The sequence below is a fragment of the Onychostruthus taczanowskii genome, unplaced genomic scaffold, assembly GCF_017590055.1.
Source record: "Onychostruthus taczanowskii isolate IOZ18803 unplaced genomic scaffold, ASM1759005v1 scaffold24, whole genome shotgun sequence".
Classification (NCBI taxonomy): domain Eukaryota; kingdom Metazoa; phylum Chordata; class Aves; order Passeriformes; family Passeridae; genus Onychostruthus; species Onychostruthus taczanowskii.
This window is the reverse complement of record NW_024499684.1, coordinates 3,260,574-3,281,847: the sequence shown is the minus strand read 5'-3', so window position 1 is coordinate 3,281,847 and position 21,274 is coordinate 3,260,574. Positions and strand designations below refer to the sequence as shown.

The window sequence follows — 21,274 nt, the reverse complement described above, 5'->3', positions numbered from 1 at the left end:
GTTTGGGCTCTTCCTAAAGTTCCTCACTGGTAGAGATAATTCAAATTTATGGGAAATTAACTCCAATATGTGCTTATAAAATCTGACCTGCAACCTACTCCCCAAAGGAGCAAGTGGGAAAACTTGGGAGCTGTGCTTTGTTAATAATAATTTTTAATCTACACTTTCAGTGCATTGCACTTTATGGGCTTATATCAGAGGGGAACGTGCTAGGCCAGTCAGTAACTGAACTCAGAGGCCAGAGGTGAGGAAGGAGGTTTCTCTTTGCCCTTTTTAGTCACCTGAGGGGCTGGTTTAGGACTTCTCCCGCTTTCACCCAGTATTTCAAGGATTGCTGCTCAGCAGGTAGAGGAGAATCTGCACTGCCTGTGTTCAGACCCTGCAGGATGGAGCCCCGAGCTGGGCAGGGATTCTCTGAGCTCTGAGAGGTCCCTAAACCCCAAACCTGCCTTCTCTGCCCCTGTGATGGGTTTGCTGGGCAGGGTTCCCCCCCACAGACACACTCGTTAAAGCAGCAGCAGGAGCTGTGGAAGGTGTGCTTGCAGATGGAGAAGTGGAGTGGAAAATGTTCCCTCCAAATCTCTTTGTGGTTTCACGTGTCTGCCAAAAACCCTGTTCCACCCTGATTGCATGGGAGGGGAAGCCCATTATGGATTTTCATTGCTCTCCTGAGCTGTTCTGCTGCCACTGTTCCTTTTGCACAATAATTCAGCATTCACCACCTTGAGGGCTGAAATAAAACCATCACTGTGGTGCTGTGTAGTGCTGCCTTTTTTTATTTTTTTTTTTATTTTTTCCTTCTCCAAGCCTGCTGGTGACTTTTTGAATATTCATTCCTGCTGGTTCCCTTCCAGAGGGTGTTGATATCTTGGCTCATCTTGACTGATGCCCTTGACTTTAGAAGATAAATAGCAAAGTGGAGATAGGTGCTAGGGATTGATTAGCAATCCAGCTTCAGAGCTAAAACATAAACACTTATAGATAAGGTTGCAGAATGCACCTTGGTGGAATTAAGAACATGTTTTAAGGTGTAAGAGGAGTTTTCTGTAGCTGCCAAGATACAAATGTTTATTTGATGCTTCTTGTTGAAGGCTTGCATTCATCAATGGTTTATTCTCAGAAAATGAGTTTCCTGGTTTTGATGGAAAAATCACTCATTGTTTTATTACAAATTAATAATTCATTAAAATAATGAAAACTGTAATTTGGGCAGTGAAAGATACTTGTGTTAAACTGCACTTAAACACATATAATTGTACATTTCTGTGAGTTTTAATTGATACCTTTGCTGCAATCTTGGCTTTTTCAAGATAATGAGAGGTGAGGAAAGGGTAGATAGGGACTGATGTGCCACATCCCAAACTCCAAAGCACAAGCACCGGCTGAATGAAATCCTGCTTTACTGGCAGCCAGATGGGGAACTTTGTGCCAGAGCACATTGGATGTCCTAAACACACCTGGATACAACAAACAAAGTCATGAGTGTAAACCCCATTTTGGGATGGTGTCTGCAAAGGAAGCACAGGCAGCTTGGACAGTCCTTGGGAGTCAATTTTGCTGGGAGGCAGTGCATTCTGTATTCCCAGTTTTTGGAAGGAATACTGTATTCCCAGTTTTTGAAAGAATTTAGGGTGGTTCCCATGTTTCCCCATGCCTCAGCTTAGGCAGCAGTGCCCTGCTGCACCTCCTGGAGCTGTCCTGCCCCTGGGCATCTCCGTTCCCTCCTTGTGACACTTTGTGTGCTGCCAGGAATTCCTCTGGCAGCAGGGCTGCCCTGTCTTATTTCCTTGTCTCTGTGCAAACAAGGCAGGGGAGGATGGAAACGTGGAAAATGTCCCTGCATTGCTGAGAAGCAAAGAGGCTTTGGTAGCTCCACCAGAACTGGCTGCCTCCACAAACAAATCCCTCACCCGGTTATCACATTCTGTGTTAGTAATGCAAATAACCCAGGATTTGGGATCGATAAAGGGTGCAAAAAGGGAAAAAGTTACTGTCACAAGGGTTACAAAGAGTCCTTTATCCCATGACCTCATTCCACTTGTATTTTCCTGGTGCATTCTGTGCCAACTCTCCCTGGGTGTGTTGGGGTGGATGGTGAGGTTTGTGTATGTTACTTTTGAAATGAATTGTGAACAAAATTTCTCTTTTCAGTTGTGTATGAGCACCGGTCAAGATTAGAAAAGTCACTGCAAAAGGAAAGGCTGGAACATAAGAAAGCAAAGGAAGGTAAAAATGTACTTTTCACTTTGACGTTTACCTTGATTATAATAGAAAGTAATTTCAAATGTTTTTTCTTCAATTTTAAATCAGTTGGGTAATATATAAGCAATGTATTAGGATCCACTTGGCAGAGCTTTGCTGCTCTTTCTAGTAGTTCTTTTTTAATTAATCTTTTTAATCAGATCTTTATAAAAGCAATATGATTTACAGCTGACTACAACATGAAGTAATAAACACAGTGAATATGTTTGTATCCATGTACTTAAAAAACCCATCATGTATGTGGGGTATGAGCACATGTAAATCCTGGCCTGGCATGCCAAAAATTCAAAGCTTGTACCAAAACCATGGGATCTTTTCTGGCATTCTCAACTGGGAATTAAACTTGGAATCAGTACTTTTACGTATGCTTCAGGGTGAGCACATGCTTACACACCTTTTCCTGATTAAGATTGAATTCTAGGTGTGGGTGAGGCTAACACAAATTGTATTTCTTATGTCTCTGTGCCCTCTGTGGAAGGTCAGCAGGATTCAATCCTCTGAGTTTCCTCAGCCTCTAAATTCACTTCTATTTTCAGGGTAGAGCCTCTGTTCTTCCTAAAACTGAGGTTTCAGCTGCTGAATTAAAAATGTGGCTTTAGCAAAGCTGACAAGGAGTGAGGAATGATTCTCACCGTGCAGGTCTCGGTGGGTTTCTGGTGCCATCTAGTGTAGAATGGTCCTGCTGCTGCTCCAGGGGGAGGCACCTTTTCAGACCCTGGAAACAGAGAGAGGTCAAGAAAGAAATGAGGAAATGTTTTATTATTTCCAAGAATACACAGTCTATAAATGCCCTTTTCCTTTTGGATGATGCTCTTGGGCCTCTGCTGGAAGAGTTCACGTGTCAGATTTAATTACCCGTCTGTAGATTTGAGCCTGAGCTCTGTCTCTCTCACTATGGTATGAAACCTTGAAGTGAAAATATTTTATGAAACTTTTTAAAGTTTGTGCATTTTAAGAATTTGCTCATTTTGTCAAATTCTCCATAGGTTGTTTTTCTTTTCTCGTTTTTTAAAGATCCTTTGAAAATTGTTTCTGCATGAATATTCAGCTCTTGAAGAGAATTTATGTACTCAACAGTCGAGTTATTCAAGCACAGATTCTCATCTTCCTGGTGCTTTTTTTCATCATTACTTTCCCTTTTATGTTGCAGATTTTCTTGTTTATAAACTAGAAGCACAGGAAACACTAAATAAAGGAAGGGTAAGTCATCATGCCTAGTACAAGTTTTTAATAGCTGATGCTATTTGAGTTGCAAGGAAAAGGAAATACTTTGCAATTATGACTGTTCAAAGGAAGAGATCTTGCAAAATACTAATTGAAGGAGCTCTCACTTATCCCAGTTCTACTCTGCATTCATAAGTGCTCTCCAATTCCTAATTATTTGAGCTATAGTGGGAGATACTAATACCTCTCCAGAAAATTAATTTAGAAAATAATCCCCTGTTTATATTATGGTAGTTCAAACGTAATGTTGTTTTATTTAAGGGGAAAGGGGAATAGGAAGGTGTTAGAAATCTTTTTGTAGCTTAGCCCCCTGGGAAAATAACAGTGACAGCTTTCTAACACATGGGCTTTGAACTGGAAAGCATAAAGACATCAAGAAATTTTGTTTTATATACCAAGTGCCAGAAGGAAAGCTCTATCTGGCAGAGGACCCAGGAACCTGTAGAGAACTCTTTATAAAGCAAGTAAATTAGGATTTTATGGCTATTTCATGTTGAAACTGGGGAGCAGTTTGGGAGCTGAGGAGCAGGAGTTTAAATAAGTTGTTGCTGCAGGAGGTGCAGAGTGTGGGAGCTTGCTCTGCTCCAAAGCCAGGGGAGAGATGGATTTGTGTCCTGGGGAACTCCAAAGCCAGGGGAGAGATGGATTTGTATCCTGGAGAGCTCCAAAGCCAGGCTAAAGATGGATTTGTGTCCCAGGGAGCTGGATCCCTTGGCTGGTGACTCCCAAAAGCTGCGTGTGCAGAGCTCAGGGGGTGTCAGGGGGTTTCACACGAGTGCTTTTGTTTTCCAGCAAGACTCCAACAGCAGATACAGCGCCCTGAGCATGCAGCACCAGATGCTGAAGGTGGGTGACTGGGACAGCAGAGCACCTGTGCAGCTGGTTATGCTGGGGGGACACAGCCTGCTGCTTCTGGCATCACTGCAGAGTGCCAGGGTGTGGACAGTGCCTTCCTCTGACTGTTAAAAGATGGTTTCCTGCAGGTTTTCCTAGTCAGGCTTTCCAGTGGGTAATTTAATCTTATCAGCTGCAGTTACTTGTAGGGAAGGCTGACTTAGCAGCCCTCATGTAGTTTGGCAATAGGGATTTTCTGAGACACATTCAGCAGCTCCCAGGGGGACAGTGCAGCTCTGGGGTGAGGTGACACAGCCCTGGAATAGGAGCCTGCTCATCACAGAGATCATTTTGTGTTTGGAAGGAGCTGCAATGTGCATGCTTTGAATAATAACCTTCCTGTTATGAATGCTTCCTATTCATCTGCACTTACTAAACAAATTGCCAAAGACAATATTAGCCAGATTTGCAGATACAGAGCTGTTCCAGTGTCCCAACTTGGTATTTGCAGAGTCAACATGAAGAGCTGAAGAAACAGCACGCTGACCTTGAGGAAGATCACCGAAAACAGGGAGAGGAGTTTAGCAGGACGTTCAGTGATCACAAGGAGAGATACCTACAGCTGCAGCAGGAAAAGGAGCAGGAGATCTCTAAGCTGAAGGGTAAATTTAACCTGTGTCTGGCTGCCCACATTTAATTGGGTGTTTGGCTTTGTGTGGTGTGAGAGAGACATTTTCTCTGTTCTCACTCACAGGTTTGTACATCTTCTGCCTCCTGACAAGTTCCATTTTATTGATGATTTTCTGAGGCCTTTCTCTGAAACCTATCTATGTGCTCTGTGTTTCTGTCTGGGTTACAGAAATAGCAAAAAACCCAGCACTTAAAAGCCTGTCCAGTGTCAGAGGTTGTTGAGCCAGTCTTTAATTTTTAATTCTAAGACTGGTATAAACCTGGGAAGAAAGGTTTGCCTCTTTTGTTTGTAACTGAAAGGCAATCTAAGAATATTTGCCACTGCTGGCAGAGATGTAGTTGTGCCTCCTGTGACTTTATTTACATTTTGTACCTCCTTTTTCTCTGTATGTGCCAGCTCCTCTGGAGCACATTGCACCTGTACACTTGGGTGATGAATTCAGTTTTTATTCTTGGCATCCAGTTTCCTGTTGGAGATTCTGGTCAGTTTTCAGGACTCTTCCATCCTCATTGCACAGTTCCATGGAGCAAAAGGATGGGGCTGTGTCCATCAGAGCCTTCTCTGCCACCTGTCCCTAACACAGGGGCTGGTTCTGGAGCTGTTTGCAGCTTTGTCTGCCCTGCAGGCAGAGGTTGTTTGTTGGCTTCACGTCAACATCGTGTAAAAAGTGGGAAGAGAATCCTCTGTCCCTGATCCCAGAAGCTTTTGGAGCCATCTGGGCATCCCTTCCAAAGGGAATAGCTGGGTGCTGTGTCAGAAAACTCTCACTCGCCAGGTGTGATGTGGGGAAAGAGGGGAGGATGCCTTCCTCTCTGCCTTTCCAGGATTCAGATTCCCAGAGGGAATTTGGCCATCTGCAGCACCCAGCAGGAGCAGTGATGCAGAATTCCAGGTGCAGGCTGGGTGCACTGATGGAAAATTTCACCAAATGTTATGATTTTCTGTTTGAAAATGGAAAGCTTTTAATAGGGCTGGGGAGAGAGGTAAGAAAAACAAACCATACAATAATTCTACCTAATTTTTACTACAGCACTCATGTGGGATTTTATGTAGATTGTGTTATAGCCTTGATTTTAGTGCTTAGCCTGGTGTTACAAATCCAACCAGGTTAAAACTCTGTATTTCTTGTCATTTCTTTTCAACAGAATCCCTGTATAACTTACGGGAGGAGAACAGGCAGCTGAGAAAAGCTCACCAAGACATTCACACCCAGCTGCAGGATGTCAAGGTAGGCCTTGCTCTGAGGAGAACTTTCAAGATCATTAGGAAAAAAATTTCCCAAGTTTTCCCAAGCCTAAAGCAGGCTGTTCTGTAGACTTGTAGTTTCTGTAATGTGGGAAAAAGGAGAGGAATAGGCTGGACTGGATTTGTCCTTGGCCACCTGCACTTTAGATATATGCCCATAAAAAAATAAAAAGTGTATGGAAAGAAAATAAAAATAAAAATTATAGAAATCAGGATTTGGTTTTACAAGTTAAAAATCGGGTTTTGGCAAAACTCAATGCCTAGTGTTTTCCATCTCTATTTTTTTTTTTTAATGTTCATCAACATCTACCCCACTTTTAATTTTATTTTAGTTACGCAAATCCTGGCCTCCAAATTGCCTTCCCTGGTGTGCTTGCTTCCTCTGCCTGTTTAATATGCATTCCATGTGAAATAAATAAATTCCAGCTAAGGATTTTCTTTTCAAAATAAGTTGAATTATCTTCCTAGTTCAAACCCCTCCCCAACTGATCTTTAGAATGAACTTTATGTGAAACGTGTGATGTTCTTCTTTTTGTGTAGCAACAGCATAAGAACTTACTGTCCCAGCACAACGAGCTTGTGGTGACATTGGAAGACCACAAGAGTGCACTAGCTGCTGCTCAGGTCAGAAGGAAAGCAGCTCCTGCTGGCTCTCAGCTTCCCAAATCTGTCTCCAAACCTCTCGTGGCTGCAGGGCGCTGCATGTGCCTCTGGCATGGGGACCCAGGAGTGCATGGCACGGAGGGGCTGCTCCCTGAGGGCTCAGGGGACGGAGCAGGCCAGCCCAGCAGTGCATGTGGTCCTGGGAAAAGTCTCTGCTTCCCTGGGAGCTGTCAGTGCCTTTCTGTCTCTGTCTTCTCTGATGGAACTGCTGTGAGCATCCTGCACTCTGACCTTCACATTTATCTCTTACACCTGGGTGCTGGTGTGAGATCTCTTCCTGTGTGTGGCTGGGGAGGTTGTGAGGTTTTAATGGAATTCCAGAGTGGTCTGGAAAGAGCTCATCCAGTGACACCTTCCACCATCCCAGGGTGCTCCAAGCCCCATCCAACCTGGCCTTGGACACTTGAGGGATCCAGGCTGGGCAAAGCACATCACATCAGTGCAGCAGCAGAACATAGATGGAGATGTGTATGGAGGTATGGAAACTCCAGGTGCAACTCAGTTTTTAGAACAGCCAGCAGCATTAAGTTCCTTAAATGTCGTTTTCAAGTGAACTACCCATGAAGCACAAACTGTTGCAGGCTCAGTCAGCTGTGCCATTACAAGCTGTGGAGGCCACAGGGAATCTGGAAGTGGGAGTGATGTTGGAGCAGAGGAAGACTTTTGGTGAAAGATCACAGGGAAAGGCAATGAGGCAGTGTGAAGTTATTTTTATTCCTGACTGGTTTTCTTCATTTAGGCATTTTCACAGTCCACAAAATCGTTAGCAGCATTAGAAGCATTGAATTTTTTTTTTTTCCCAGCTCTGCTTGTTGTGCCTGTCAATATGTGTGAGATACTCAAAAAACAGGGAAAGATCAGGAAGGTCCCTCATAGACTGAATATCTGAAGAATCATAATCTGCAGTACTAACCCACACTGACAGCTAATTTTGAGCTCTTCTCCCACTGACCACATTTGCTGTGTGGTGTGTGCTGATAACATCTGAAATTGCACAAGGCCACGTGGAGGGGCTGCTTTGAGGTTCATGAAGCCCAAAGGGAAGCTCCCCACTCTCCTGGCTTTGATTCAGTTCTTTAATTAGGAAGCCTGTGTCACACAAAGCCTCTCTGTCTGCAGCCAGGCTGTGACATCTGTCCCGTGGGGACCCTCCAGGGAAAGGTCTTGTACATGCCTTGAGAACAGAGGCTGTTTCACACTTTTGTGTGGTTTCTCCTGCAAACCAGCTGCAGAAAGTCCCCAAGGGATTCTTTCCCAGCTCCATAAATGATTCTTCTATTTCTGGGTGTATTCTGGATATTGAACACCAGTACTCAATACTGCACTAACCTGAACCTTTAAAGCATTTTGGCCTTAGTGCTTTTTCCCAGCCAGGCAGATTAAGGTATATTTTAATAAACCCTGTTTTCTGCCAGTATCAGCACCTTTTAAGCTGTGCCCTTGACTCAGAATGTTTAGTTTAGTGACTCTGCAGTGGAACAGAGGACTTGAATTCTGATCTGGGTGAGCACTCTTTAAACCCCATGGTTTGGGTTGGAAGGGACCTTAAAGCTCATCTGATTCCACCCCCTTGCACTATCCCAGGCTGCTCCAAGCCCTGTCTAACCTGGCCTTGGACACTTCCAGGGATGGGGAGTCCACAACCTCTCTGGGCAGCCTGTGCCAGGACCTCACCACCGTAATAGTAAAGAATTTATTCTTAATATCAAATCTAAACCTTCCCTCCTTCAGCTTAAGGCCACTCCCCCTTGTCCTGTCCCTCCATCCCTTGTCCCCAGTCCCTCTCCAGCTCTCCTGGAGCCCCTTTAGACGCTGGAAGAGGCTCTGAGGTCTCTCTGGAGCCTTCTCCTGTCCAGGTGAGCACCCCCAGCTCTGCCAGGCTCCAGAGCAGAGGGGCTCCAGCCCTTGGAGCTTCTCCACAGCCTCCTCTGGACTCATTCCAGCATATCCCAGTGTGTTCATCTCTCTGCATGGTTACCAAGAGGAGACAAAAAAAAAAATCAGAGACCTGAGTATTAGTTTTATGTCCAATAAGTACTCCTTTTTCCTCTGAAGTTTGTCCTCTCCAGCAGTTAATCAGAGAGCAGAAGCATCCCCCTGGTCTGACACTGTGCATTCCCTTTGGGCAATTCTGTTTTAGGAATCCATAGGCTTGGGGAGGTTCTTAAACACACCCACACCTGCCCTGGAGCAGCAGGGAAATTCTCTGGTGTGGCACTTGTTGTGTGTGCAGCTGGTCAGCTTTTATACACCCTGCCCACCCCAAAAAATCCTCTTTAATTGGAAATCTTCTTACTGCAGAGCCAGGGATTGGGGTGCCAACCTTGCTGGATTTTCATTAAAGCTTCCTGATCCTGTCCAAAGTTAAACAGCAAATCAAATTCCAACATTTTACTGCTGTATTTCAGGAAGCCTTTAGAAATTCACATTTTCCTTCTTTTCTTTTTTTCCCTTCTGCTTTTGCCATTGCTCTTCACCACTGTGACTTTCTTTGCCTCGGTTCCGTATGTTGGCTCTTGTCTTGTCTAACACCTGTCTAAATGTTGAGCACTTGGCATTTTCATGACATGTAGATGTACTTTAAAACTTCTGTTTCTGAAAGAGCTGCACTTCTTTCTACCAGCAAAGGAGAAGTTGTGGTGCTCTCAACTTCCCTCACGTCAGTCTGCCAGGAAAGCTTCATCATCCCCTTCTGACACTTCTCCTGCTTGGCATGAATAAAACAACTCCTCTTCTTTGTCCCACAGAGATGTTTTTAATACACTTTTTATGCATGTGCACTTTGAAAAGATCCTGATGGATCAGTGTCATCTAATGTTTGGAGGAAAAAAATGTATATTTTTAAAGCTCCCATCCTTTCTCCTCCCTGAAAAATCAAGTTTTCTACCACGTGACGTGCCAGCAACTTCACTCCAAGGTGACTACATTTGATTAAGAAATTAATTTGGACACACTATAATTAACATGTTGGCTTTAGACTCAGGTGGAGGAATACAAACAGCTGAAGGACACGCTCAAAAAAATCCCAAGTTTCCAAGATGTGGAGAAGGAGGAAGGAGGGAAGGAGCAGCAGCCCGAGGTGCGGGGCCCGTCCCCCCACAGCCCCCCGGAGCCCCCCGGAGCTGGGGCTGAGCAGCAGCAGCAGGTAAAGGGCTCCAGACAGCCCAGCAGTGGTTCTGATCCAGAACAATGTTCTGAATGTCTCTTAGGAGAGTGTGTTTGACTGTGCACCTTTGTCACTGCGGGAGGAAAGCAGTGAGGAATGGTTTAATTGCTGTGTGGTAAGAGAATCTATTCATGATGGTCTTTTCTCACTAGTCCAGTTTTAAGTGTATTTATGCCAGCTCTTTTAAGAACTCGCTCAAAATTTAAATGTTTTAAATAAGAAATCTAAAATTTTAGCTATCTCAGGTGTTACAGAAAGCTTTTAGAAGTTCTGAAGAAATTTTTACTTTATAAGGTTCCAGTGGCACATTGAAGTTAGTGTATTTGAAATTGGCATACCAATGTTCAAGCAGAAAACGTGTAATCTAGAAGTAAATGTAGAAGTAAATGAAGAAGTTAAGAAAAACCAGTTGTGATTTTGTTTTACAAGAAATTTTTGGCCAGCAGAACCTACAAGAAATAAAAATCATGGAATCATTTAGTTTGGAAAAGAACTTTAAGATCTTTGAGTCCAGCTGTGAGCCCAGTTCTGCCAAAGCCAGCACTAAACTGTGTCTCCAAAACACAAAGCTGGCTTTGTAGAATTGTAAGAGTTTTTCATTTTTCAACTAAAATGAGGCTTAACTTACTCTGTGGTGGAACTGTGCAACACCTTGTGTAGCTGTACAGCCACAAACCAGGTAATGACCCCATTTGGCAGGAGGAGCTCATTCCAAAACAGGCATTTGGCCCTCCTGACAACAGCTCTGGGCTGGCATAAAGGATCCAAGTCTGTCCTTGGCTCTCTTGAAATTGAAATCCATAAATGCGTTGTACACACATAATCCTGTGTCTGTTTTGCAGAATGAGAAGCCAAGGGAGAGAGAAGAAATAAAGAGCCAGGAGCAGGGCAGGGCTGAGCCTTTCCACGTGCAGGAAAGGGCTCATGAGGGCCAGAACGCCAAGGAGCTGAACATCCAGGAGCAGCAGGAAGCTGGAGAGGATGAGGAGCAAAGAGCAGAGCAGATGGAAGAAGAACGCAAAAAGGAGCTTGAGGAGGAAGAAATGGAGCAGGCAGGGCAGCCTGAGCACCTGGAGGAGGAGCAGGACCAAGCCCCAGAAGAGCATGAATGGAAAAAGCAGGAACAAAAGGAAGAAGAAACCAACATGTTGGGTGATCACCTGCAGTCAGAGGTAGGGAGCTAGTTTCTAATTGATTAAATCTGCTGTTTCAATGGAGGCTTCTCTTTTCACTGCTGGCCTTGTATTGCAGTCACCTATTTCTAGGCAAAATATAGTTTTTATAGAGAGTTTGAGATTCAGAGCACTCTCTGATTTTTAGATAAAATTACTGTCATGTTTATAGAAAACTTGGGATTCAAAGCACTTGGATGCAATAGGATTCAGGCTCAACTTGAGCACACTTGTACTGCAGTGCTGGCCAGATCTTAATGAACATTAATTCTGCTGATAAAAAGCAACAGATGGAAAAAAAAAAAAAAAAAAAAAAAGAGCAGCAGACTGAATTCCACTTTAAACCTGAGGCCTGTGGTAGCTGATGGAGAACTCAGCAGGTGAGAGGGAGGCTGGGATGGAGAACTGCTCTGCTTTGCTAACTTGATGCACCTCAACAAATTGCAGAGTGTTTCCTTGTCAGAGGTACCTGCCTTCTGCAAACACACTGCCAGCTCAGTGCTCACTGTTGTTTGACATGGAATTTTAACTGCCAGACAAACATGATTAAAATAGCCAGGGGAAGTCAGTGTACAGCTCTAAATAAAATCATCAAATCCTGGATTTACATCCTAGATGCACTGGTCCCACTGTAGGCATTGAAAACACTTTCTCTCCTTGCAGATTAATTGTGTCACTCTGGTGTAATGAGGAGCTGGTGGTGCAGAGGGTCAGAACAGCAGCAACGGGTTAAGCTGTGAAGCTGGAGTTAGTCTAAGTTATTGCTGAGTATAAAAAATGAGCAGTGTCTCACTTAAAGCCTTAAGCAGCTCCCCTTGAGATTACCACATAAATCAATGGAACCTTTCTGCTGTCTTTCAGTCAGCAAAACCTCCTTTTACTGTGTCATATGTTGGGAGGTTTTATTATTATTTACAGGAAAAGCATTGCTTTCCTTAGCCCACAATCTCCTCTTTCTTCCCTGTGTACTCCACAAACACCCCAACACTTCCAGTCTGTGTTCCAAGAAATGTTTTAACTTCAAGCAGGGACACAAAAACTTGAAAATAACTTTGCTGTCATTGCACGGAGCTTGTTTTTCCCTCTGGACAGCTTTCTCCCTGCTTGTTTCTGATCACTGAAACGATGATTAATCTGTGACTAACACGTTTCTGTGACAGGTAACACCAACAAAGAGGCAGAAAGCAGCTTACGAGCAGCAGCTGGAGCAGCAGCACCTTGGAGCCCAGAGAGCAGAGGAGGCCAAGCAGCTGAGGCAGCAGCAGGAGTCCCTGCACCAGCAGAGGCTGCGAGGGCAGCTCCTGAGGCAGCAGCAGCTCCAGGAGAGAGAGCTCCAGCTGCAAAGACAGGCAGAGCAAGGGGAGAAACTCTTCAAAAACCGCCTCAGGTGCAGCTCTCCCTCTTGAGATTGTCGTGCTCTGGGTTTATGTTGTCAGCTTTGTTCTGCTCCTTTGTCCCTGAGGGCAGATTTCCAGGGGGTTCTGTTGGCTCATGCCTTGAAGAGCTGGAGGTTTGTTCCCTAAAATTCAAGTCCTGACTTTGCTCTTTGCCTGACCCATATTGTTCAGGACTGCAGACTCCACATAGACACAGCACAAAGTCAGTGTAGCAGCACAAGAAAGTCTGTTCTATCAAGCATTTTTCAGGAAAGGTGATGTGAGAAAATATCAGATAATAGAGCATGAAACTGGGAGCTGCTCTGGCAGCTGCTGAGAGAGGCAGAGCTGCAGGTGGGGGTCTTGTTTATTAAAGCAGAAAACATACCTTTGAAACTGAAATGATGCTTGGCTTTTAATGTTCTCAGCCAACAGGCTCATTATGATAACATGGACCAGGACATTGTACAAGGGGAGGAAGAGCAAGGTATTCAGGAAGAGGAAGGAGGTAAGAGAGAATTTCTGTCCCTGCCATGCTCACAGGCTCCCTGTATACTGCCTTGCATGGGAGACTTTAATATTAATTTCATATCCAGATTGGGTTCAAGTGAAACATAAACTTGCAATTTAAAACCAGAAGCTCAAATAACCATGGCTGAACTGACAGAATGAAATAGGGGAATTACTAAAGATCATACCCACATTCCTGAAAGGAAAAGTGCCCTTTTGACTGAGCTGTTATTACCAGGCTCTGTGGATCTTGGTTATGTTCCTGGCTCTGCCTATGGGTTTGTTTGATCTCTTTAAATTACAGAATCATGGAATTGTTTGGGTTGGAAGGCACTTATCTCATTCCACACCCCTGCCATGGACAGGGACACCTTCCACTAGCCCAGGCTGTTCAATGCCCCGTCCAACCTGGCCTGATCTTTTAATTTTTTATCTCATTCCACACCCCTGCCATGGACAGGGACACCTTCCTCTGTTCAATGCCCCATCCAACCTGGCCTGATCTTTTAATTTCTGTTTCCTATTAGGAGTAAATCAATTCTGTGAGCATTATCTGTTTATGTAGAGGCTTCCCACTGCTAAGAGCATGTGTGGAACCTTGTCTATAGGAGACTCTTGAAAGGATAACTAAAAACTGCTGTAAAACAATAATCACCTAAAAAATTCCTCAGCTTATGAACACAACAACCAGCACCAGGATGAAGGTGAAGATGATGATCAGAATAATGCAAATGAACAGCAAGAAGCAGAACATCAGGCAGAAAATCAGCAGGCTGATGAATCAGTAAGTATGAATTAAGATGCTGAGGGTTGCAGTGTTACTGAAGTGAGAACCCACAGGTCTCGTCTGACATAATTGCACCTTATAGAAATGAGATAAGCAGAGGTCTGCCAGGAAGACAGGCTTGACAGCTGAAAACAACATCTAAAATCTATTTAAAGGTGTCCTTAGTCATTTGGGAAGAAATAAAAGGAAAAGCTCCCTTATAGGAAGCAAGGTGTTTATTTCCACATTCCTTTGATCTGTGCTTTCAGTGGAATAACGGATTATCTTAGCTGGGACTTGAGCAGGTACATTTGGCTTCAAAAAATACCAGCAGTGCCCAGTCAAAACGAGAGGGGATGGGATTTTTCATGCTGTCATTAATTAAAGGCCAGCTCAAGAGCCTCTGTAGCCAGCTGGAGTCAGTACAGAGGTGAGAGGTCCTGAAAGAAGATGTAGGTCAGCACTGAACTGAGCCCTGATATCGACTGCACAGAGATCTGGGGCAGGAGAATCACCCTGGGCCTTCCCCCAAGCTCCATCTTACCTGGAGCTGTCAACATCGAGTGCATCTTCCTTACTCCCCTCCCATTCAGCAAATTAAGTGCAGTGAATATTTCTAAGTAATCTTTAACTTGTTGTCTGTAAATATATAAAACTGCTTTTAGTGAATGATAAGCAGAAAATGCTCCTTTTCTGCCTGGCAAAGGTGAAAAGTGTTTTGTTTTCTTGTAGACATAGCCAAGGTCAACAGAGCAGGACTGGCTGATAGTGAATGATGCCATCAGCTCTGTGGAGCTGTGAGCATTCAGCTCTTATCTTTGTTCACATGGCCTTATCAGGCACTGTCAGCTGGTCAGGAAACACAAGCTGTGCAGCAGCCTCTGGGACAGAAGTGCTCACATTCTGTGGGTTTCAGCAGACAGGTGCCTGCACCTCTGTCCCTGCTCATGCACCTCAGTGAGCCCTGAGCCTGCAGAGATTCCAGCTGCTGCCTGTGGGGATGGAGCTGGCTCTGACAGCCCATGCTGCTGTTCTTTCAAGGGAAGTGCAGCTGGACCATGGGCTAAAAGTATTTAACACTCACTCCTGTGAATTACAGAAGGCAGCCATGGAAGATGTGAATCCTGCTGATGACCCCAATAATCAGGGAGAAGATGAATTTGAAGAAGCTGAGCAAGAGAGAGAAGAAAACCTGCCTGAGGAAAATGAGAAGCGCAAGGAAACGGGTCAGAAACAAGGACATCCAGGAATGGAGGAGCACTTGGTGGTGGGTAAAGGCAAAAGAGGCACTCTAGGGCTCCTTCAGGAGGTTAAAGCTGCACATTTCAACTGTGTTGGAGCTGTAAACTCCTCCAGGCAGAGAGAGTCTGAATTTTTATGGCATTGGTCTTCAGTGGGGTGAATATTCCATTGTCTTCCTGCTTAGTATGGAAAGTCGTGCTTTATTCTGTGAAGTGATTTTTCTTATATTCATCCTGCTATTTTTTAATTGAGGGCAACTTTAAATCACAGAGCTGGGCTCTCACTACTGCTAATGAATGCACTAAAACTTCTCCTGCCATTATTGTTACTTCAGCTTTACTGAGAGCTTTAGTTCCAGAACAAGAAGCTTTAATCTTCAGCCCTCTGGTTATTAGGGAAGCTCATAGATCTGAATTTTTATGTGATCTTTGTGCAGATGGCAGGAAATCCTGACCAGCAGGAAGATAATGTGGATGAACAATACCAGGAAGAGGGAGAAGAGGAGGTAAGAACACAGACCCAAGGCAGGTGTAGGCTCAGGCAGCAGAGCACAACTCCATTAACACTCTTTTGTGTCTTTTGGAACTGCAGGATGAACCCAAATCACTTTGTCTGACTTTAGAAACCTGGGAAGTCTTTGCCATTACTCTGCTGTCACCTTCTGGATACACTCTGGGTTACTCATGCTCCTGTGCTGCAATCCATTAGTCTTCCATGCCACACAGCATTAATTGTGCAATAATTGAAAAGATTAAGCCTTTCACAACACAAGGAAAATTTCCTGGAAACCTCAAGGTCACAGAAAAGCTCATTAATCTCTAATCACACACTGCAGTTCTGAGCAAACTGCTTCTTTGGCCACTTACTCTTTAGCTGTGACTTTGATTTATCTGTGCTCCTCCTGAGCAATCCAAGCTGCAGCTCATGGAGCTGCTCAGGAAGCTGACAGCACGTGGAGCTGGAGCAGAGAGGGAGGGAAGGAACTTTCCCCTTCATGTCATGCTCATCGTTCAGGCACCACCCTGAGCCACCCCACAGCCCCTCAGCAGTACCTGATTAATTCCTATTTCTGCTTCCCACAAAACCCCTTTCAAAAAAAGCCCTGGAATTGGCTGCTGTCATTCCCTCATGGGGAGCACTTTGGATTAGCTGGGATGCACTTAGCAAAATGCTGCTACTCACATCCAAGCAGGCCACTGGGAACTGGGCAGAGCTGGCCTTTGGCAGCTGCTCTTTGGCTTCCAGGAGCCATTAGTACACATCTCAGAAAGGATGTGCCCACTGTGCTGCCTGGGAGCAGGGAAGAGGCAGCAGGGATGGAGTGAGCAATTAAGAGGCAAAAGAGATGCTGCAGTGGGGATCAGTTCCTTTAGTGGGTGGACTCAAATATTATCCATTGCTGTTCAGATCTTTCCCAAAGTGACCCTGGTGTGATGGATGCCTCTGACCCAGCTCCCAGGACACTGTTTGGAGCAGACAAGCACAGCAGCACTTCCCAAAAGGAAATCAAGTTTACTTCAAAACATTCCTCTTTCAAATTTACACCTAACATGGGAAGTGGGGCATGGAATGGAGGGAGACTGCTGGTAGAACAGAAGGGAATGAGAGATCCAAAAGCTGAATATCAGGGACACAGATTCAGCATGACCTGCTCTCTCCAAGGAGAGCACTGGAAGAGATTGTCAGAGAATTGTATTTAGAAGTTAGATGCTCTCAGAGGAAGTGAGTTTCCTGACTGTTAGGTGGTTATGGTTCTTTTTATCCTCCTTTAACCTCTCTCTACTCTCTTCTTTAGAATGTTCATTCTGTAAAAATATCACATAATATCATTCTGTAAAAATATGTGAACATGTGCCCAGTTGTGCCACAGGCCACTCTTTGAAAGGCAATTAAACCATACAGAACATCTCTTGTGCTTTGCAGGTGCAGGAGGACCTGACTGAAGAGAAGAAGCGAGAGCTGGAGCACAATGCTGAGGAGCCCTATGGGGAAAACGAGGAAAATGTGAGTTCTGTTCAACACAGGGCTCAGGGACAGGATCAAACCCTGACCACAGCTGGTCATGGCACATGGGTGGGACATGATAATTGTTCTAGCTTGCTTTGGGTCATAGAGCTGAACATTTCATGCTGCCCCAATGTCCTTTAGCTCACCCTTCCATCTCTGTGTCAATTCTTGCTCCCTGGAGGCTTTGGAAAATCTTTTTTTTTTGTGTTTCTGCCCATCAGCTCTCACAACTCCAGCTGAAAATCATTTCACTGCCCTAAATTAAGTCATAAGGAAACTGGCACTGAATTTGTAGTAAGTGTGTTTTGTTTTGTTTTCCCCGATCAGGCAGTTGAAAAGAATAACAGAGGGACAGACCAAGAGCAAGAAATGCAAGAAGACAACAACCAGAAAGCAATTCATGAAGAAAATTATGAGGAGGAAGAGGAGGAGGAGGAGGAGGAAGGCAGAGCTGTTGCAGCAAAAACACGCAGACGAGGGGAGATGTAGTTCCTCCCTTCATTTTTATTTTTCCAGTACACAAATTCCTGTTGTGTTTTTTTTTTTTTTAAACCAACTTTTTTTAGGGTATTTAATTTTGAAAAAAAGAAAAGCTTGTGTTTTCCACTTTTTACTTTTCTATTAGGTGCTGTCCTGTGTTTATATGGATACAGTATTTTGATACTCTAGATTAGGATTTCTTTTCTATCCAGGCTGTACATAACCAGACATCCTCTAGGTTGGATTTTTTGTAACTCTGGGCACGGTTTATAGAGGCCATTTTGGATACACTTTCACCTTGTCCAGGCCTGACAGAATGTTTGGTGTCATGTCAGGTGTACTCACCACTGAAGGAATATTCCTAGTGCCTAAATCCAGGTGACTTCAGTCACTCCAGCTCGTTGTCTTCCATGGATTTATTCTGACCAAGGGCTGCAGATTCCTTGTAACCTCACAAAGCCAAGCACAGGCCGTGCCCTCTGCAGGACCAGGCCTTTTCTAGGTGCAGAACAGTTATAAAATATGCAAATTTTACAAGCCTTCAGAATGCAGCCAAGTTGCCAGCTGTTAATTTTGGCAGCTGTTTAGATACGGTTCAATTATGCATTTATTTTAATGAGCATTCCCAGGTACTTCAATTACAGGCAGTACCTGGCTGCTCATGCAAATGGGGCTGTGCTGAGAGGAGCTGGGAGCTGAAAACCAATTTAGACTTGGAGCTCCATTATGCCAAATCAAAACACTACAGCTGTCAGAGGGATGAAGATTTACAGCAGCAGCAATCTCCTTGTCCTAGTTAATACATAAAATATTTGACCAGAACCAGAATGATGTTGCCTCAGTGCCATGTTTCCCGGAGGGTGTGGTAGCTGAGCTGACACAGTTGGTGCAAGATGTTGAACTTAAGGCCTTTACCTTCCTTTTCCTTATTTATTTACAAAAATCTGCTGGAAGGATTTCTGTGTGCCCCAGGGTGAGACTCAGACTCGAGCCAAAGCCCACAGAAGTTGTTTAGCAAACATCTCCAGCACTGCATGCTGAAACCTGGGGAGGGGAGGGGGGGAAAATGACACAAAAATTGTGCCTTGGTGTGGGCTACCCTGAACATAATCCCAGTGCATGAATTATACAATATTTGTATTGGTACAGACACTAGTTATTTAATATATGTTAAAGGAGAATGGGAATCTGGATTTCCCAGGCTGTGCCCCATTGCTGGAAATGAGGCACAGGGGAGCTCCCCATCAAAGGCTGTGTTAATATATAAAGGGAGAGGGAGTGGGGATTTTTCCCTTTTTTTTTTTTTTTAATAATAATGATGCATAGCAATGTTTTTAGTTCAATTTTTTATATGAATGTAATTTAATTCATTTTTCTACTAACTTGATTATACTATGTTTTATAGTTGGTTTCCATTCATTGCAATTTTCCTAATTGTCCCAGATCCAGTGCTTATGTTTCATAGGAAGATTTTTGTCAGTGAGTATTTTGGGTTTTCTAGTTACCATAAATCAGATTTACCTTATGTATAAAAAAAAAAGTTTACATGAGACTGTAAAATGTATAATATGTACATAATCTTCAGAATACAATTATTTTGGTAAATTGGCCTGTATTTTTAATGTCATGGTTGCAGTATTTAATTATTTGAGGCATAATAAAACTTGACTGCAGTCAATAAACTAGAATGTAGTTACTGATCTTTCACATGCGGGAGGGTTTGTGTCAGTTTTCCTCACGATGTGTTTGGATTTCATTTTAATACAGGAAGCATGGGCAGGCAGGGGAAGGGTTGGAGCCCTGGCAGCATTTTCAGGGAAGTGGAATATTTTTGTTAATGATATTCCCACCTCTGTGCCTGACAAAGGTCAGAGTGCCAGACCCAGGGGACCATGGGGTAGCTGAGCTGGTCCTCATTGCCACAGGATCCCTGGAATTCAGGGAATGCCAAATGCCTGGCTAAATCAAGAATTTAATGAGTTTCTGTGACCTAAAACCAAGTGGAGCTGGGCCACAGCCCCAGCCCTGGGGCAGAGGATGAACAGCACAGGGGGTGCTCAGTTTTCCAGCTCAGAGTGTGATCCCTGTGTGATGCTCTGGTTTAGGACCAGCCAGAGAGGAAGCTGGAATTCTAAGGGAAAACTCCCATCACTTTGGGATTTGGCAGCAGCAGAGCAGCCGTGAGCAGGGCTGGCAGGGACTCATCAAAATACTGGAGCCAGTTCAGGGAGCAGGGGCAGAGCACTAGGAAAGCTCTGATGGAGGAAGGAAAATCCATGCTACAGACAGAGGAGAGTCCTGGTGGTTTGGCTGAGAACACCCCCAGGAAAACACCAGCGAGGCAGCAGCCCTCAGCCTCCCCCTGAAACACAAAACAAAACCCCACCATAAAACTCTGACCAGAAATACTGTGTCTGGTCATTGAGTCAATTAGTCACTGCAGCAATTAATTTAAGGGCTGCCATGAATTTTTGATCGCATCTTTGCAGAGCCTCTCTGGTCCAGCCCCAGCTTGGGCATCACGGGAGAATCCTGCCCACCACAAGGTCAGTCAAGAGGATGATGAGAGCTGCTCCGGCCATGAACACATGAAAAAATAACACAGTGCAAAGAGTGAACCCAGTGGAATTCTTTCTGTGGGTCAGGGGGTGCTCCAGGGTGTGGCAGCAGCTCTCTGGCCGCAGAGAGAAACACACAACTTTCCCAGGTATTGCCTGAGAAAGCCTGAGAAAATCAGAGAAAAGAATGAGAAGGAGAAAAGAATGAGAAACAATTCTTAAGATCTTAAATTTCTGCACCTGGTATTGTCAACATGTAGAATGTGTTATACAGATTTGTTTACCAAAGGGTGCTTTTTTAATTAGCCAATGGTGATGGTGTTTTAAGTAAAGGACCAATTAGGTCAACCTGTAGCGAACTAACCTATAAAAGAACAATGGGTTTCTTAATAAATACATAATTACTGATCAGCCTTCTGAAATACATGGAGTCTATGCTAAATAATACCTGGCAACGACACCAGAGCTCACCTCGGGGAGGCTGCTCCGAGTGGCACTGCTGCTAAAAGCAAACAGGACAGGCTGTGGTTGGGAACACAGCCCTAAATCCATTTGTCACCCAAGCACAAATCCAGGGCTCACACCTTGTATCCACCTCTGCTCAGGTTTCCCCGGGAAGGAGCCTCAGGGCACTCCCTGCTGGCCTCAGCTTTGCGAGGCTGAGCACGTAAAATCAGAGTTCCCAGAGCTGCTGGCTCTGCTGCATCAGGGATAAATGCACTCACACAGCACCTGCAGGGCCAAGGCAGGCAGAAACCAAACCTGGGCAGGCAGAAAGCAAACCTGGGCAGCCAGAGCAAGATTTGGTACAACATCTGACATAGCAGCAGCCCTCAGAGCTCCCTTCTTGCTGGTTCAAATGCAGAACTATTCATCAGCATCATCATCACAACCAAAGAGAATAAAAAACCCAAATCATTTTGCTATCTGCAAGTTTGAGGTTTTTTTTCCTTAGAAGTTCAGAGTATTCTAGGAATCCATCAGCTCTGTTGTAGTCAGGGACTCAGCTGATGACAAGAACAGCAGCTTTACTTGTTCCTGTGTGCTGAAACACTCCACAAAAATCCACAGGCATTCT

General features: G+C 44.4%; 1 protein-coding gene across 2 annotated transcripts in view; it reads left to right on the top strand.

Moving 5' to 3' along the window:
- GOLIM4 (golgi integral membrane protein 4) overlaps nt 1-19,319 on the top strand; it is a 30,183-nt gene extending 10,864 nt beyond the window's left edge. The window contains exons 2-16 of one of the 2 annotated variants that reach the window (XM_041405980.1): nt 2,152-2,226; nt 3,413-3,462; nt 4,279-4,332; nt 4,832-4,982; nt 6,157-6,239; nt 6,797-6,880; nt 9,897-10,064; nt 10,928-11,257; nt 12,418-12,644; nt 13,062-13,141; nt 13,815-13,927; nt 15,009-15,176; nt 15,588-15,656; nt 17,075-17,155; nt 17,486-19,319. In XM_041405980.1, coding sequence (XP_041261914.1) covers nt 2,152-2,226; nt 3,413-3,462; nt 4,279-4,332; nt 4,832-4,982; nt 6,157-6,239; nt 6,797-6,880; nt 9,897-10,064; nt 10,928-11,257; nt 12,418-12,644; nt 13,062-13,141; nt 13,815-13,927; nt 15,009-15,176; nt 15,588-15,656; nt 17,075-17,155; nt 17,486-17,647 — 1,895 coding nt within the window. In that variant the 3' untranslated portion in view covers nt 17,648-19,319. The remainder of the gene's footprint in view (nt 1-2,151; nt 2,227-3,412; nt 3,463-4,278; nt 4,333-4,831; nt 4,983-6,156; nt 6,240-6,796; nt 6,881-9,896; nt 10,065-10,927; nt 11,258-12,417; nt 12,645-13,061; nt 13,142-13,814; nt 13,928-15,008; nt 15,177-15,587; nt 15,657-17,074; nt 17,156-17,485) is intronic. The other variant, XM_041405981.1, reaches the window with a different exon arrangement.
- The last annotated feature ends 1,955 nt before the right edge of the window (nt 19,320-21,274 follow it).